This window comes from Mchenga conophoros, linkage group LG23, assembly GCF_057382185.1.
Source record: "Mchenga conophoros isolate Kocher_MC1m ecotype Shallow Benthic linkage group LG23, M_conophoros_male_GT1.1, whole genome shotgun sequence".
In the NCBI taxonomy this organism is placed as follows: domain Eukaryota; kingdom Metazoa; phylum Chordata; class Actinopteri; order Cichliformes; family Cichlidae; genus Mchenga; species Mchenga conophoros.
The window spans coordinates 43,765,195-43,784,252 of record NC_140547.1 but is presented as its reverse complement, the minus strand read 5'-3'; the positions used below and the strand labels follow the sequence as shown (position 1 = coordinate 43,784,252).

The 19,058-nt window shown below is 37.9% G+C and overlaps 2 protein-coding genes across 2 annotated transcripts; both read left to right on the top strand.

The window, feature by feature from the left end:
* The first annotated feature begins 277 nt into the window (after positions 1-277).
* On the top strand, positions 278-5,805 carry LOC146548052 (nectin 1b-like). The gene is made up of 7 exons (XM_085266256.1): positions 278-576; positions 2,564-2,902; positions 3,826-4,143; positions 4,217-4,255; positions 4,338-4,467; positions 4,654-4,704; positions 4,966-5,805. Exons 1-7 carry the CDS (start codon positions 522-524, stop codon positions 5,144-5,146), a joined length of 1,113 nt encoding a protein of 370 aa, XP_085122382.1. The 5' UTR covers positions 278-521; the 3' UTR covers positions 5,147-5,805.
* Positions 5,806-8,902: 3,097 nt separating this feature from the next.
* Positions 8,903-14,249, top strand: LOC146548051 (uncharacterized). The gene is made up of 7 exons (XM_085266264.1): positions 8,903-9,108; positions 10,631-10,969; positions 11,069-11,383; positions 11,544-11,643; positions 11,830-11,880; positions 13,190-13,309; positions 14,022-14,249. Exons 1-7 carry the CDS (start codon positions 9,054-9,056, stop codon positions 14,029-14,031), a joined length of 990 nt encoding a protein of 329 aa, XP_085122390.1. The 5' UTR covers positions 8,903-9,053; the 3' UTR covers positions 14,032-14,249.
* Positions 14,250-19,058: the final 4,809 nt, after the last annotated feature.

Below are 19,058 nucleotides of genomic sequence, written 5' to 3'. Positions count from 1 at the left end.
TTTGGCTGGTTTGAGCCGCAGTGAGATTCAGTCATTCATTATTAGATGGGAGTTATTCCCCAATATGGCTCAGCGTCTGCGGCGAGCTTCACCTTCTCCTGTTTTGTTGAATGAAATAGACAAAATGTGATCAGTACATGTAAGAGATCAGGCGTGTTTCACACCACAGTCTGAGGTGTTGCGTCTCCTTTTAGAGAAACAAAGGCACGTTCATTCTTTTTGCGAGTTCAAAACGAAAGTGAAAGTAAGTCTGTTCCACTGCACTGTGAAGAGGGGACGATGAGGAATAAATGTGCTGTAAAACGACAGACAGGGTTTCCAAAATAGTAAATATTATCAGATTACTGACTTATTAGATATCCAAGTGAACATCATCATATGACATGTAGCTGTTGTTAATAAAAGGGATAATCTTTTATTATGTGTTTTTTTTTTTTCACTGCACACCCAGAGATGGTACGGACTGGTCAAGCGGTAAGATTCAAATTTTTCTTTTTTTTATTTGGCGGCACACAGACAACATGGCAGGACGTAAAATCACACTGATCTTTTCTTTACTGGCGATCTTTTCAAAAGGTGAGAGAGATGCTGTTTTCTTTATGACTTATTGATTTGTAGTAGTCAGTTTGCTCTGTGGGGAGTGTATAAATTTAAGTGTAATCCACTGCAGACAGTCAAAGTGGGTTTGGCAGGTAGTTTGTTTTACAGTTATAGATACAGTTAGTGAATAAGATGGAATTTGTTACTGTGACACTATGAACATCAACAGCTTAAATTCAAGTCAAGTTGCTTCCTTTAGAAGCAAATGCTGTTAGTCAGCAGGCACACTGAGGAACACCTCATTTGAAGCAATACCTAAATTAACTTTTATTTTAATAGTGAGCGGGACATAAAAGTGCACGTGCAGAACATCGAGTCAAATTTGACTGTAAAAAAATAATAAAACACTTAAAAATTTGCTGACTTTGCACACAAAGCTTTATAAAGTTTTATCCCTGGAAGTATAACAACCAGCATGTTTGCTGTTTGAAAATCCCCTCACTTCACTGCCATCCTACAGGTGGGAGGGGCCTAACAACAGCCCCATCCTGGCTGCCAATCAGAAGTGATTTCTTTGGTTTTATTTTCAGTTTTTCAAATGTGCTCTCTGTTCTACAAAAGTAAAAGCATTTAAGAAGTTACCACAGGTGAATTCTGAGCGATCATAACAGGTCATTTTACACTGACGAATACCTCTCAAATCTAAGCAACTCAATTATCATGTAAATTATTAACTAATAGGTCACCTGTAATTGTTGGATGTGCATTGTTGCATTTTCTTTAGTGGTTTACACAGTTTTTTTTATTTGTTTGTTTTTACAGCACAAATGGGTTTTACATCAGTTTGTAATAGACTGCTGGCAAAGAGGTTAGAGTGACAATAAAGTCACTTAACACAGCGAATACATTTTATACTGAAAGTATAAAAGTATAAAAACCTAGAAAAACAGGAGTGAGAGCTTTTCTTTCTCTTTCATTCATTATTTATTATTTATATTTTGGATCTTGGTGTTTAAGTGAATGAACATCCTCCATTGGTGGAAGCTGAAGAAGGAAGAATTCTGTACAGCATTTGGGCTCCGGGTGTTAGGGAGTTACCAGCTGGAGTAACATAAGAGTGGAGGAAGGTGGAGTCCATCTCATTCAAAGGTGCAATCTAAAAGAGGCAGGAGACTGCAAGCTGATGTAAGGGGAAGCATCGCAGGGTCGTCTGTAGGGTGACTTTGGACATCAAGAAGAGGAGGCGGGCAAAGTAAATGAGACAAAGGAAAATCAATAGAGTAACAGAAATAATAACAATAATTATAATAATAACAAGAAGATAAAGATGAAGCTTATATAGATCTTTACAATACAATCCACTGTTTCGTTAATTTATAAGATTATTTAAAAGATCCAGCCCAAATTACACTCTGGCCCATCCAAATCTGGGCACTGTGCCTGGTCCCACATCTCTCGTATGTCTCTGTTGTTGCCCAGGACCTAACCTAGCAACAGTCACTGATGCTACAGGCTGTCACTGTGAACTATACCACAATAGTGCAAAACACAAAGCTTAGCCTGCACTGAACTTCCATTTTAGCCTTTGCATATCATGAAATCATTATCATGTGATTTACTTTGAAAGATATTCCACAATGTGACATAATTAGATAACTTCAGCAGCACGTCACGTACAGCTCTGCTGTCTGGTTACAAACATCTAAGTTGATTTAAGAGATTACATGTAACCTTTAAATTTCCATTTTGTAAAGTTTAAGGTGCTGAGCGATCAGAACAGCATATTTGTCTTTATTTTGAATTTGTCTGCCACTTCAAGTTTCTCCATTTATGCTACATCCTGTTCTGTAGTTCTAGCTAGAAACAGAAGAACCTTTAAGAGGACATGTATGATCATGACAGGGTAAAGGTGGCCCATGTGGTGACTTAACTGTTTCTGTGGCATCAGCAGGGATAACCATCAGCCTGTGGTTCATATGCTGCTCAAGCCATTCATAATTTTCGTGTCATTTTCTCTGTGCAGGTCATACATCTGGGATACAAACACAGCACACTGTGCTGGCAGCAGTGGGAGATAAGGCCTGCTTGAACTGTGAGCTCATGCTTTCTAAAGACGTCCTTCAAGTCACATGGCAGATGATCTCAGGAAGTTCAGAAAAAAATATGGCCACCTACAACAAGTACTTTGGCCAGAGAGTGAATCCTGAGTTTACAAAGAAAGTGGAGTTTAAAAATCCTGCACTACAGAACTGCTCCATAGTCATCAGGAATGTGACGGAGCAGGATGAAGGCTGCTATCGCTGTCTGTTTAACACTTATCCTGAAGGAGCCTTCACAGGTAGAACCTGCCTCCACGTCTACGGTAAGGACACGTGGTCTAGAGTTATAGAGGAAACCTATCCACAGCTAAAACTAGATCTCTACATCATCTGCACCCACAGTGCTTGTGGTATTTACTGTTAATGGCAATAATATAGAAAACAAAACAAATGTGAAAAAAAAATACAAAATATATTAAAAATAGGAATTGCTCAGTACAGTTGGGAAGTACCAGTTTTACCTCGATACAATATTATCTCAATGCTACACTCACAAATTAATATTATTGCAATTCCTAACATTTTACAATATACTGAAAAACCTTCCTCTTCTATATGAATATAACTAGAATACATCCTGGCAGTTGAGTCCCCGTTAGTTGTGCTTATTGATAAAAACTCAAAAGTGTCTTTTTATTAGGAGATAACTTTGTCAAGATGGGTGCGTTGAATGTTTTTTTGGTTGAGTTGATTTAATGTAATTTTGCACAGTAGTGCATGAGATGAGCCATTTTATTAGGTATTCCCAGACATTTGTTTTGTAATTTATTCAATAACATTTTCATATTTGGTGTCCCTGTAATGATATAATATCACCATGCAAAATATTGAAATACTCTTCTGCATCGGGTTTTCCTCCACCCTTAGTGCTTAGTATGCAGGGTTTCAAAAGACAGGTAAGGAAAGAGACTGTGAAAATTTGTATTTCATACTTTATTCACAAATACTCTGTTTAGAAATTAAAATATTTTATTAAAAGAATAATATTTTGTTTCCTATCCCCAATGTTAAATCATTTTGTAGAAGTTTTTACACCACTCTTCACAGTAAATCTATTTACATAGAGAATGTGATTGCCTAAAACACTGCACAGCTATAGTATACAAATCAGCAACACACACAGGCTTATTTGGATTTTTATTTCCACATTTAATGGTGACTTTTCTTAAATATATTTTCTTCGCAGAGCTGCATGAACCTGTCCTTGATGTCAGAGAGTCAAACTCTACTGAAGAGTGGGTTGTTTCCTGTTCAGCCACTGGTCGACCTGCTCCCACTGTAACACTCAGTGTCTCACAACAAGACCTCAGCTTCTCACAGTACAACACTGTCAGTGTGTCCAACACCAACGCTACATTCACTGTCACCACTACAGCTGTGCTCTCAGGTTCACGTAAACACAGCACACAGGTGGGATGTGCAGCACGAGTGCTCTCTGCCCCTCAGCGAGGGGTGACGGTGATGATTTACGAGGTCCAAAAGACACCTGATGCTACTGAGGATGGTGAGAAACATTCAAATTCACAGATTTATAGATCGATGCCCTGCCACTCTAATATTTGGGTTCCTGTTTTTAGGCTCTTATGAGAAGATCACATCCCATAGCAGTGAATCAAGTAAGTTTGCCTTTCCATGTGTGTAATTTGTAAGTGCTTTATGAATGGTGCTCCAAGTCACAGTTTTCCTCTGTTCTCCCAGATTTCACCTGGATCATTGTATTAGTTATGGTGTTGGTGGTTGCAGTGTTAGTGGTGATGTTGTATGTGGTTCATCGCGATTGGATGTCGGCTTTCTTCACTGCTCATTTCAAACAACAAAGCAAGACTGGGTAATTTTCACTTTAATATAGTCTCCTCGTAATGTAAGTTTGTCACTGTTAATATAGTAATTATTTACTGACATTAAGAAACTTCACATGAACACCTATAAATCTTTTCAGAAAAACCCCAGTAAATACCATTTATACGTTTTTGCAGTATATAATTTAAATCCTTTAAATGTTTTCATCACTCAGGGACCCAGAGAAGACCAACACACCACTAAAATCAAAGCAAGACATTGATGAGTAAGTATATTTCATAACTATTCATATTTTACAGCATTTTTTCTTTGTCAGTTTTGTTTTTTCCATTTTCTTGTCTGTCAGCTTAACTTCATCCTGATGAAACTGAAGTGTTTCAGTGAATCACACACTTAAGTTAATCACACTTGATTGTTTCATCTCCTTCATGTATGCATTGTTCATGAACTTTAATCTTCATGTATATATACAGTCATCATTTGCTGTGTGAGTGGAAATGAACTCATGTCTTGTTTCTGTCTGAAGGAACAAAACACCTTTAATAGCGCACGAGAACGAGCAGCTCAGGCAGCGGACGTCTACAAAGAAAACTCCAAAAAACATCAGCAGGAAAGACCCTAACCCATTAGCAGCAAAAAGACTGTTTGGAGACGATCAGTCAATCAAAACTAAAATAGATGAACAAACTGCATCACTGGCTGATTAAATAAAGAGGACCGTGTCAACAACAAAGATTCCTACCTGATATTTCTAGACAACACTAATAAGAATTCAATAAAGAGAGATCAGTGGGAAGAAATGAACATGAGTTATTAAAATAGAGAATTTAATGTACTTGGTGATTAGACTCTGATGACCCGCCACGTCAGAACGGAGGCTTGGATGGAGCTCTGACTGAGCTGTCTGTGAGGTGGAGACAGGGAGGAGGTGGGCTGAATGAATAACATGTACAACTGATTAATAATAGTTATTCTGCTTCATAGACATTTGTTTGTTATATCATACTGTTAACATGTAATTGGTTATAAAGTTTTGATATTTTGTAACATGGATTGTAATAGAGTAAAATAAGCTGTGAAGTGTGTTAAGTTGTTTCTGCAGATTAAATGAGGACTGCAGAGATGTGATTTATTTCCAAATGTAACTCAGTGTGTGCTGCAGATCTGCATCTAATATACACAGAAAGAGCACATGATGGCACTGTTGGTTCAAACTAACTGAGGAAGTTTTGCAACTGTCAAAGGACCATGCCTGTAAACATTACTCTAAGAAAACCAAATGTTAACGGTGTTTCTGGTTAGTTATTATTATATAAGTATAATGTTTTTATTATCTTATGGCAAAACTCTAAATAAATCAATTTGTATCTCCTATTTTCTCCTGCTTATGAGCTCATGTTTTGTTTAAAGTTGCATAGACTCCAAGTGCTTGTCTAAACAGATTAGTCATGTTTCACAACTTAATCCGAGGTATTTGAAGCGTTTCATCTTACATTTGTCAGTCTGTCTGTGCGAGTATTCTAAACGAAAGTAGAAGTAAGTTGTTGGTCTGTTCCACTGCACACTGAAGAGGGGTCAATGAGCTGTAAAATAGCAGAGAGGTTTTACAAAAAGAAAAATGTTTATCAAGTCAGTGACTTATTAGCTATCACATCAAACACCATGAAATGTTGTGTAGCTGTTATTAGGAAGAAGGATGACTTTCACTTTGCTGTTTTTCACTACACTCCCAGTGACATTTTGCACTGGCCGAACGTTCAACGTAAGTTCAAAATTGGGCGTTGTTTGTTAGCTTTTTAAATTTGGTAATATGCAGACAAAATGGCAGCACGCAGTCACAATTGTCCTTTCATTGCTGGCAGTCTTTTCAAAAGGTGAGAGAGACACTGTTTTCTTTATTATTTTTAATGATTTTAAAATGACTTGCTCTCACTTTGCTCTGTGGTAAGTGTCTAAAATGATTTGACAGACGGTTCCAGTGTAACGGGGCGAAAGAGAGAAGAAATCCTCTAAGCTGTATAAAAGGTAGAATTAGGAAAGTGTTACTAAAGAAAGCCATCGGCTTAAATTGAAATTGACCAAACATAATCTTAATAAAACTAGTGCTTTCAGTTTGATTTCCAAATAGCTGATGAGTAACTAATTATTGTGCTTCTAAAAACTGGAGAGCTGCTCTATGCTCCCTGAGTACGCCCCAGAAACTCAGAAATTATGTTCTTAATAGCATTTTTTGTTTTGGGTCCATCTCTCTCTCCCTCTCTCTCTACATATATATTATATACATATATCACACACACACACACACACACACACACACACACACATATACATATATATATATTCAAAACACAGAAACAAACCCCACCCCAGAGGGATCAATCAATTGTAATTTGTAAATTCTAAACACATTTCAATTACTTTTATTTTCCACAATAATTAGTTAACACAGTAAAATACACCTTTCAACTGAAACGTAAGTATGCCCTAAAACTAACCCAATCAAACTACAAACATATATAGAAACAAGAGCACAGGTGTTCTTTCCACTCAATTTAAATAAAGGAGCTACAGTCTAACCGATGCACCCTGGTGGCCACATGTTTTTATGAATCATCAAATTCTTAAAACCATTGCAACAATGGACAAATCAGTCTACTGAAGTAATAGCTATAGCCACCAAAAACACTTTAAACACACATTAAATAAATCTCAAGATTCTCTATTAGTCATGACTGAAACATTACTTTCACCACAAGAGCTATGTGGCTCATTGCCTCTCTGAAAGGACTGACAGTGAGCCTCTGTCTCTGCACTAGGACTCTGGGTCTTCTCTTCGATTTTCACCCTCCTGTCCAGTGGCAGTCCTAGCCCGTTTGGCGCCCTGGGCGAACACTCCCTCTAGCGCCCCCCCCCCCCCCCCCCACACACACACACACACACAAAACATATTAAGGATTGTACATTAACATAAAGCTGTTGTACACACACATAGATATGAGGAGAGAGAGAGTATGCATGCAAACGGATACCAAACAGCCATCATAATTTGTCATACAATGAGAACAGGACAAATCAACAATTGACAATGACTAATTAATATTAAAATCTGTAACATAATGTATTGTTTGGAGTTTAGTCTGTTACTGTTACTATTTTTACCATTTCTTCTTGGAGCAACTGTAACACACATTATTTCCTTAGGGATTAATAAAGTATTCTGATTCTGATTGTTTCAGGATGAGCTGCCATTATCCAATCACACATCTGCTTACCTGTATCTTTTGCTCGTTTCTCCTCCTCTTCTTTTCTCTTTTTTCTAAACTGAGCACCTGATGGCTTTGAACTTTTCTTGTCCATCTTCCATTGGTTTTAATTTTGCACTCCAGTATGAACACCCATCCCTCAACCCAAGGATCACCCCAACATGATCTAACACACCTACACCTTAGTTCACAGATTCACTTTGTCGAGGGTTTATTTCTGGGATTTCACACAACCCAGGATTCAAATCATGAATACATAATGGGCTTGGATTTACAACATTATAAATGAAATGTGCTCTATTTGGAAGCAGCCGCCCCCCCCCCTCCCCTTTCGACGGGTTGTGTGAGACTTTAAATCAGCAAACTGTAAATTATACATTTTAAATTGTTATTGATCCCTTTACCCCGAGTCCTAACGTGTATATTTATTTTCTTACTCTTCTTATATTTATTGTTCGTTTACTTGCACTGCTGTAACTGGAGCCTCGTCGTCTCGTCTCTATATACTCGACTGTATGTAGCGGAGATGACAATAAAGTTTACTTTGACTTCAGCAGCGAGCAGGCGCACCGAGGGCTCTCGCGCTCACTTTTCGTGTATAGAATTTCGAAAAAACATCGGTGCAAATTATAAGTCTGTATTATGATGTCTGGTGTTTTCGTGTTTGTTGGTTTGTTTTTATTTTGCGAGCTGGTTATTAGATGCTGCTCCAGCCGGCTCTCCTCTCTGCAAGCAGCAGGCGCACCTCGCAAACGAAGGGCGCGCTTACTCCCAGCAAATGGGCGATAGAAAACCGATCGGTGGCTCTGCCATTCCCAATATGCGCTGGCATGACGTCGGGGCAGCACCAGTACGAGCATTTTTTATTATTTATTTATTTTTGCCGCTGCCCGTGATGCCGCCCCGGGCAACCGCCGGGGTCGCCCCTATCTGAAACCGCTACTGCTCCTCTCTTTACTCTTTTGCTGTTCGTGCCAAGACAAAGTACTCCTTTTCGTGGTCTTTCATGTATGTATGTTTGAAGAGTTTCATCTTACATTTGTCAGCCTGGCTGTTCGTTTCAAACGAAAGTGAAAGTAAATTGTTGGTCTGTTCCACTACACACTGAAGAGGGGACAACGAGGAATAAGCGTGATGTCAAATGGCCGAGAGGTTTTACAAAATAGTAAAATGTTTATCAACTCAGTGACTTATTAGATTTCCCAATGAATGCTTTGTATTTTATGTAGCTGTGATTAATGAGAGGGATCATGTTTTGCTTTGTCGTTCTCACTACACACCCTGTGACATGGACTGGCCGAGCTTCTCTTGTGCAGTTTGCAGTTTTGAAATTTAGCGGTAAACCGATAACATGGCAGGACGCGCGATCACGTTTGTCTTTAGTTTGCTGGCGTTTTTTTCAAACGGTGAGTGAGATACACTGTTTCATTTATGAATTTATTTATATTAATTCGATCTGCTGTAGTCAGTTTGCTCTAAAGTGATCTGACGGATGGTTTCTGGGCGATAGACAGAAGAAATCACTAACATATATAGAACGAGTATAAATTTAGAGTTAAGAAAGTGTTACTAAAGAAAGTCATCAGCTTAAATTGAAATTGATGAAGCGTGATCTCGACTAACTTTCATTTTCACGGTTGGAACATAAAAGCTGCATTTACATCAAGTCTGACAAAAAAGAAACGCCGGATGTCACTAACAGGTAGACCTACAGCCATAAAACGGTGATATTTAAACGTTTTAAGGGTCTGTTTTAACAGACGCAGCTTTCACAGTAGGCGTTTAGTTGATGAGGGACTGCAGAGAACAATTGGATGCAAGTTAAGCTCTCACACCGGGTCGCAATCAGTCAACCAATTCCGTGTTTAATACCTTAATACTCAATACTCTAATTTTTGGTAATGAGCCAATAACAAGTTAATACGGAGCTGGTGTTGACAATACCGGTACCAACAGTAATAATTAGAATTGTTGACAACTATGTTGATCAGTGACTGGTGAACAGTAATTGATTAACAATAATTAGTCAAAATTTATATTCACTTTAATGGTTAAGTCACTTGTCACAAATCTTATTGTTTCCAACCATGGTGTACCAGCATTTGTGAGCCAAAAGTTGAGTTGCTTGTAAAAACTGTCGCACATGTTATATTTTGAAACCTTCATCCTTTGCAGAGCTTCATCGACCTGTTCTTCATGTCAGATTTCACAGGTGGCATTGTTAGACACTGATCGGTATCACGTAGTAAAGCTTCCAGCATTATATTGAAAAGTCTGCAGTGTAGATAAATAATTCAAACTAGTTCGTCACAGCTTGATTTCAGCAGGTATATGATGCAGATAACTATTAATAAATACTCAGATATCATATTAACCATTTCTTCCTCCTTTTTATTGATGAAAAAGCTGATCAAAAGCAGGATCATTGTTGCTAAATGTCAAACACAAAGACGTAATGTCAGAAGAGTTCCTGGGATAAACAACTGTAAGAGGCAACGTGGAGGTGAAAGAGAGTCTCAAGGAGATGCACCTTTTTAATGTCTTTAATTATCATTTGTAATTTGGATGAGTTCGGAATGACAAACATAGTGGATAATTAGAGAGCCAAGTGTTTGTCTTTTGAACACATGTAGATCCTACATAATACTTCTGCACGTCTTTATTAATATTGTGAATTTAATTGATTTGCCAAAAAGAAACATAACACACATCTTACTGGTAGCACTGTTTTTGTTTTTGAAATTCCATATTAGACATCCAATAATATCATTGAAGTACATTATTTTATTCACATATGTGAAACCTGATACATTGTTATTATTTAGTGCCATAAATTAAACTCAGTCTAATCCCTAGCCTGAATTATTGTTTCAGTCTTCCCATCAAGAGCACTCAGTTCATCTTTAACTGATGTTATTCTCCATGCAGCTCTAACAGCAGTGATCCAAACACAGCAGACTGTGCTGGCAGCAGTGGGAGAAGATGCTGAAGTCAGCTGTCAGCTCTTGAAGACTAAAGACGTCCTTCAGGTCACATGGCAGAAAATCTCTCCTGATGTGGAGACAAATGTTGCCACCTACAGCAAGTACTATGGTCAGAGAGTGAATGATGGCTTTACAGATAAAGTTGGGTTTATATACACTGGACTACAGAACTGCTCCATAGTCATCAGGAATGTGACATATGAGGATGAAGCCTTCTATCACTGTCTGTTTAACACTTATCCTGAAGGCTCTCTGACAGGGAAACCCTACCTCCGAGTTTATAGTAAGAACTTTTACCTCAAACAAACATAGTTGATATAAATGTGTGAGCAGCTGGTGTGTTTGTAAGAACATGTTGATGATATCTCCTGATCCTTCACAGAGCTGCATGAACCTGTTGTTGATGTCAGAGAGTCAAACTCTACTGAAGAGTGGGTTGTTTCCTGTTCAGCCACTGGTCGACCTGCTCCCACTGTAACACTCAGTGTCTCACAACAAGACCTCAGCTTCTCACAGTACAACACTGTCAGTGTGTCCAACACCAACGCTACATTCACTGTCACCACTACAGCTGTGCTCTCAGGTTCACGTAGCAACAGCACACAGGTGGGATGTGCAGCACGAGTGCTCTCTGCCCCTCACAGAGAGGTGATGGTGACGATTCCTGAGGTCCAGCAGACGTCTGATCATGAATATGGTGAGAAACTCTTTCAGTCACAAATTTATAGATCGATTATATCTGGGTTAGTTCGACTGAGACCTAATATCAATGAACTTAGTACTTCTGCATTTCCTTTTTATCCATGATTAATGTATCCGTGTTGTTCAGTGTCACATTTTCCTTGCTTTTCTCTCAGATTCCACCGTGATAATTGTATCAGCTGTAGTACCGGTGTTGGTCCTTGGTTGTGTAATTCTGCTCGTCACTGTTCGTCTTAAAGAAAAAGACAAGCAGAGGTAACTTTCACATGTGGTTTAATATGTCTTCTTGTTAATATGATAATATATGGTGTCATTCCTGGATATGTTAATATAATAATGATTTATGACCCTAAGAACCTAACCCACATCTATCCAGTAATATCTGCAGATATTTATAGTACTGACTTTAAACTTTAAACCTTAAATCCCTCTGTCACTCAGGGACCATGAGAAGAGCAAAACACCACAAAAGTCAACCAATAAGATGGACGGGTAAGACTGTTTGATAATTATTCAAATTCTTTTTGTTATTTTTTTCATTAATTCGTGGGAATATCATTTAACCTGCTAGGACCTGGCATCCACATATGTGGACATCACATTTTGGGTTATTTAGACCAAAATACAAAATTTTGCTCTAGGGCCTGATATCCACTTACGAGGACATTATACTGCTACTGTTCTATCAAAATTTTAAATGAATATCCTCATGTGGCTCTCATTTTTCTTAGAAACAAAAATCAGGTAAAAAAAAATCTGGTAATTCTTTGTTTTTACATTCATCGGGCCCCAATATTCATAATATTCATCGGGCCAAATATCAAGGAGAAATTAAAAATGCATGCCGTGTTTTTGAACACCCAGCCACAAACATCTGCTGCACATACACTAGTAGAAGTAGACTAGTATTAGCAGATGTTTTCCAGGTGGTTGCTCCCAAACCTGTCTACATGTTTCAGCATTAATGGTCTCTTCACCGATGTCCACCATGTGCACGAGTCCGCCCCAGATGGTCCCTCTCTTCTGTAACTTTGAGGATGTGGTCCATGATTTCTAAGATGAATTTCAGGTGGTGATCGGTCAGACCACACAACAGTTTTGGACTTTGTGTCAGTCCCACGGTCCCAGAGAGGGTGGTGTCATTCCTGGATCTAGTTTGGTTTTCTGTTCACTGTCACAGTGTCGTCTGTTTTCAGTGTAGCCTGAGAGTCCAAAGATGATGATCACTCAGTGTGTGCAGAGATATCGCCAGATTCTCTGAATCTTTAAATAGAGCAGATGATGGAAACTCTACAATGTTTGGACAAAGATTGTTCCAGAAGTGTTGTTGTTTGTTCACATTCAAATGTGTAAACCTGAGCCATTTCAGAGCACAGAGGCTTTTGCCTGACCACGCTTCCAAAGACTCAGCTACCTCTGGGGCTCTTTTTATATTTTATCATATCATTATATATCATTTCTGTTACCTGTTGCCAGTTTATCTCATTGATTATAACATACTTCACCAGATATTTGTATGCATTGCATAATATCTTCAGTCTTTTTTGTCTCTGTCCCAAATGTTCTGAAATGTGTTCCTGGCATGAAATTCAAATTAGATTTTTTTTTCATATAATTAAAATTTCTCAGTTTTAATATTTCATTTTTTTGTCTTTGTACCATTTTATTTAAATATACATTTTAAATGTATTTTTAAATTGTTGTATATTGTTTTTACACGACAAACAGAATTCAGATGCTTTAGAAATGTGGTGGCGTTATTGAAAGTAGTAATGATCTCATATTTTGTTTTTATCTAAAGGAACCAAACACCTTTAATCAAGATGGAGAGCGAGGAGATAAGACAACGAACACCAAATAACAACAGCCCAACAAATGATCCCATAAAACCACCATCACGAGCAGCAAGAAAACTTGAGCTGTAAATAAATATTTACTCATATATGCTTAGAAGTATATAATCATGTGTAGATTGAAAGAATGTCTCATCCTAGGAGGTCTGTAACAACTCTGTGTAGCATGAAGAGGGGGGTGCGTTCACTCCTCTACAGAGTGTTCTGGCATAGATCACACACCTCCTAGGAGAGGTCGTATCTTCTCTTGCTGATATATGGTATAGCAAACACATGTATATCTGTTTGAGTGTAAGAGCCTTTTGTGTGACCTAATTATTTGTCATGTCACATTTTTTGTTCTATTTGAAGCACAACTGTATTAAATTGTATTGATTAACAGCAGCAACATGTTGTAACAGTAGAGAGCTGTTGCTCGTTAAAACGAGTGCTGCAGCATTTTTATCAGGATGAGTTTTGGACTTTGGTCGTTGCAAATTTGATTCTTTTAAGTATTTCGCACCTTAAGTGAACACTGTTGTGGACTACATTTTTTATTAGCACTTTTTAATATTTTTGTTATCTTCTTTTGAACACCACACTAAAAAACTGCATTACTGCAACTTTCCATTTTTACATTGACAATGAAGCTGTTGAACCTTGAATTGTGTGTTGACACATATTTGTTTAGTGTAGGTTTTTATTGTAATGGTTGAAGCACTTTTAACATTTTAATTTCAAAATCATTGATTATGATAAATGATCACACAGCAATCTTAATGTTTGGGTTTCTTTTTCTAGGTTTGGATGAAAAATCTGGATCCATCACTAGAGAGTTTAGTATGTTTGCTTTCACATATTTATAAATTCCTGTTCAGTCTGTTTTACCTTTATAGTGCTTGACTTTATTACATCTTTCTCAGTCTTTTTCTTAAGATATTCATAATCGCGTCTGTGGTTGTGGCCTGTGTTACTGCACGTAACTGTTTAATGTCCAAAATAAATAAATAAATAATGCAAATTTTCTAACTTGTCTCTGTTGTGCTTTTTATCCTTCTGTTGTTGGGTCCAATCCAGTGTACCACAAACTCAGATACTTTGCTCACTTTCAGTCCTTTTACTGCACTCTGAGTACTTTAACCACGCAGTTATAATTCAATAATTGTGAGTGAGATCAGACAAGAAGCAGCATGAGACGTCTTTGCACAGCTATTTATTAACTTTGGTAAATAATAGATGCCATATTCACAAATGTGAAAAAAGTGTGTGATGCGGATTTTCACCTGCTATTTCATTAAAAATGGCCACGAGATGGCGCTTTACATTCAAGATTATAACCGCTTGTCTCGTTAATTTAATTTGACTTGAATCTCTTTCCACTTCTGTCAAACCACCAAACAAAAATATATTTTAGTCCCCTGACTAAAATAGTGAATGATTAAATGAAGCCTTTTCCCTTCCCTGTTGTTTTGTAGAGATTAGTTCAGTCATCACACCTGTAAATTTCTGTCAGAGACAAACTCAGACTGTGCTGAGAGAAGATGTCGAATTCAGCTAGTGCAGTCTAAACACGTCCTTTGAGAGGAATAAACTGTTTCCCCCCTTTTTCTAGGGTGCTCCTTTTCCAGCTTTACATATACAGAGATGAAACTGCAACAGACTTGTGCAGACTGGTGCTTCATTGTGGCGTGAAGCACCAGTTTATGTTGACTTTAACAGTTAAATCGCTTGTCCGGTGTAGTGTAAATCAGAAGTTGACTTATTTCTAACAGTTTGTTTCACATGTATTTCGGAATCTGATCGAGCTGTTATATTTGAACCATTTCTGTGGAAATGGTTGATTCTCCTCAGCAAGGTGAGAATGGATCACAGAAATTATTTCCTTTCTATAATATCTGTGATTTTTTTTATTATTAATTTCTCAAGAGTTTGTATCCTGCTGTTATGTCTGTGCTAACATGTGCACAGCCTTTCTCTCATTATAGAGAAGAAAATTGCCCCTGTTGATATGATAGAGTATCACTACATTTATTAACAAACACAAATGTAACCAAATCAGATAATTATATATGTCCACGGGCCAGACAAACTAATGTTTTGTGCCAGAACAAAACCCTCTTTGGTGGATAAAAGGTTGCCGTCGGGTTTTGGTGTGGATATTTTTTTGGAAAGGAGTTTCCCTGGAATCACCTGCATATTAATTCACCTCCATATTTCTGTGCTTTCGTCTGGAGGTGGTATTGCTTGTTTGATTACATTCATACTCTTCTTACAGCCCACACTGCAAACGCCGCTGCGATATTTTCTGTCTATGTGCCACGGCCTACAATACCTCCCTGAGGCCCGTATAATTGCCAGCCTGCTACGCACATGGTAACTATTGTTACCAGGAGAAGTTATCAACCTGTGAAGTGTAAGTGATTTGTGGCTTAGCTAGCCCTGGCTTTGGACTTTGTATTTTATCCCTTTGGGACACTGAATTATTTTATCCCTCCATTTTTATATGCCCAGCAGAGATTATTTCCCGTTCTTGACTAACAAATTATGTTTTAGAACTTGAGTGGTTCCCATCTGTTAAGTAAAAGTATTTATTGGCACCTTATTTGAATGTGTTATGTTTTGCTTGTTTACTGGCGGTCTTTTCAAAAGGTAATTTTCATTCCATTACAAAGTTATGCTGTTGAATCATTACGATCACTTTCCAGAACAATATTTTAATTTGGAATCCAAAATGCCTCTTCAGTTTTAGTTGACCTATGGGAAACCTTTGAAAATTCAGAACTTGTAATATTTAATAAACGAATAATAATAATAATAATAATAATAATAATAATAATGGATTGCATTTATATGGCGCTTTACAATTCCACTATTCATTCACTCTCACCAGAGGCGGAGCCAGACATTTGAAACACCCAGGGCTTAGCCCAAAGGGTAGTATGCATGTGGGATTTTTCTTTTTTTTTTTTTTTTGGGGGGGGGGGGGGGGGGGGGTGTAGAAATGACTGAAAGATTAATAGGCTCTGTTTTGAGTTTTGTTCAAAAAAGAATGACTTCATATAGGGAAAAATATATATCACATGTGCAGGACACCTTAAACTAGTTTTTTAATTAAGCAGCAAGGCAGAACAAGGTCAGGGCTGTATCAAGACACAGGGACTAAACCCCAATTCAACCAGACCCAGAACTGATCCAGAATTAAAACAGGACTACAACAGTTCAAAATCAGGACTACTGAGGACTTAACCAAGACAGAACCACAATCAGAACTAGATGACAGCACTAAAAATCATCATAGACCTGCACTACACTTGTTTTTTAATTCTACCAAAGTCCACTATTTAGATTGAGAAAAGTTTATATAATTATTTAGCCTTGTTGTGCAAACAAGCCTGCAGAACTTAATAAATACAGAATTTGAAAAATAACAAACCTAAAAAGAAACACTAGGTACGAGATACATGAGTACCTATGATACGGTGATACTTTTGGTAAATGACCATTTGGCTAACATGTGTGTCTCACCTGCTCTTGTTCCCTCTCTGTTCTGTCCTCGTTCTCCTCTCTCTCCCTCTTTGTGCTGACAATCATCAAATATACAGTTGAAACCAGATATTTACTCTTCATATAAAAACACTTTTTTAATTGTAACATCAAATCAGACAAAATGTTTATTTTTTTAGATTGATAAATATAAAAACATATTTGTTAACTTTAAGAGTAAAGAGAGAAACTATCTGTATTTCTTAATAGCAAATGGCACCAAATTGTATTCAAACTGAGCCACACTTATGGAGCTCCACAGTTCTTTTCCAGGTGTTTTGGTTGATATCTCTTGATTTTCCCATGTCACAGAAACAAGCTCTGTGTTTTGCCTTATATGCATCCACAGCTGTGCCACCAACTTACTCACATGGACTCTACTAACCTATCAGAAGCTTCTTCAGCTCAGAATGGAATCGTCTGGAGTTTTCTTATTAATTAACAATAAACTTAGTGTATATGTACTCCTTAATATGATGAAAGTGATAATAAATAGACAGCTCTGTCTCTCTTTATTCTGACATTTAACTAATTCAAAATATATTTCAATATTTATCTAAAACAAAAATTTACTCTAAATTGATGTTGTACAGTAAAAATGTTTTATGTTTTCTCCCTAAAGTGTAAATATCTGGTTACAAATGTGAACATCCTGCTGTGTACTGAAATCCCTCTTGTTTTGCATAGAAATATACTGAACAACATACAAAGCATAATATATAAAATAACATTTACCTGAGTTTTTTCTTTGAAAGAACCCTCTAATGTCCATTCTTATATTTCAGTGCATAACTGAAACCGATTTAGTCGGGGAGGGTAAGAACTGAAAATATGAAATAAACACACGTAAGCTAAGACTCTCTAAAGAAACAGCATTTGTTCGGCTTTTCATTTCGCCATTTGTTGATTCACTCGAAGAGCAAGTAACGTAATATTGGTCAAGTGATCAGTTTGATATCAATCTTTCGTGATGCACCGTCATATTTACATTATTTGTACAGTACGAATGATTTTCTTTGGTACCTGGTCAAACTTAAGCTCTCCTTAGTATGGCTGGTTCCGTTTCTCCAACAGCGCACTCACTGCTGGCAGCAGCTGTCCCGCCCCCTCGCTCAGTCGCTTAGTGTCTGAGCTCGAATCATACCAATATCAGGGGGGATTCACGCACAGTCGTAAATTCCCACAGTGTGCACTATGTGCTTCGAATATTGTGTGTACTTTTTGTTTTATACAGTTGTCAGCCAGGCATCTAACTATGAAAAATTACACTCCAAAAGACCCCGGGCTTCTGACAAAATAACCCGGGCTTAAGCCCAGTAAGCCACCCCCACGCTCCGCCCCTGACTCTCACATTCACACACTGGTGGAGGCAGCTACAGTTGTAGCCACAGCTGCCCTGGGGCAGACTGACAGAAGCGAGGCTGCCTTATCGCGCCATCGGCCCCTCTGGCCATCACCAGTAGGCGGTAGGTATACACCTTTTTTATATGTATTAAAAACAAACAAACAAAAAAAAACAACTTTTGTAATGTTACAGATTCCCTCCTGGTTGCTAGACTTCGTTTTGACGTTTATTTAAATAACTTATTTACCGATTGAAAATATAATGACAGCAATATTATTTCATGTTCGAAATATTTTTTAGATTAAATATTAAATTCACAAAAAAATCCTCTTTATGGAGTAAGCATGTTTTCCATGGCTACTTCAAAAAAACCAAACAAACAAACCAAGCTTGAAGTCATGAGCAGGAGTTCATAATAAGTGATGACAGCAGTGTACGCAGAATCTGCCGTTATAGTTAAGAAACTTATGCAACTTTTTTTTTTTTTTTTTTTTTGGTGGTGGATGTCACAGCAGATAGTACAAGAAGAAAGTCGAGTCTACGGTAGTGCAAAGTCTACGCTGTGTGTAGACGGTTACGTCTTTTCATTGGCCCGGAGTCTACGGTGAGCATAGACACTGTAGACTCGGGCCGATAGGAGCGCCGAATCCCACTGTAGACGACCAATCGTCTGTTCGGCGGAAGTTGCGTCACCAAAACAACAACAACACGCAGCGGAGGAGCGAAGAAGCCGGAAAGTCCGCTATTTTTTTTAATGGAAACTGGCATTTCTTCTGTGTTTACCTTGGATTTAGCGGAAATTACACGACGCTGAATAGCGCGTTTAACCCTTTTTCTTTGTGGTAAATGTTAGCCGCCCGCTAGCCGACATCTAATGTATTACGCCCATCTTTTCAGTGGCTACAACTGCTTTCCGTGGCTCGTTACAAACGATCTGAGATATATGAAGT

Excerpts from the sequence above, each read along its gene's own strand:
- LOC146548052 (XM_085266256.1), top strand. The coding sequence starts at position 522 with ATGGCAGGACGTAAAATCACACTGATCTTTTCTTTACTGGCGATCTTT. Across the intron at positions 4,144-4,216 it reads ACCTGATGCTACTGAGGATG|GCTCTTATGAGAAGATCACA; the intron begins GTGAGAAACATT and ends TCCTGTTTTTAG. Across the intron at positions 4,256-4,337 it reads ATCCCATAGCAGTGAATCAA|ATTTCACCTGGATCATTGTA; the intron begins GTAAGTTTGCCT and ends CTGTTCTCCCAG.
- LOC146548051 (XM_085266264.1), top strand. The coding sequence starts at position 9,054 with ATGGCAGGACGCGCGATCACGTTTGTCTTTAGTTTGCTGGCGTTTTTT. Across the intron at positions 9,109-10,630 it reads GCTGGCGTTTTTTTCAAACG|CTCTAACAGCAGTGATCCAA; the intron begins GTGAGTGAGATA and ends TTCTCCATGCAG. Across the intron at positions 11,384-11,543 it reads GACGTCTGATCATGAATATG|ATTCCACCGTGATAATTGTA; the intron begins GTGAGAAACTCT and ends CTTTTCTCTCAG.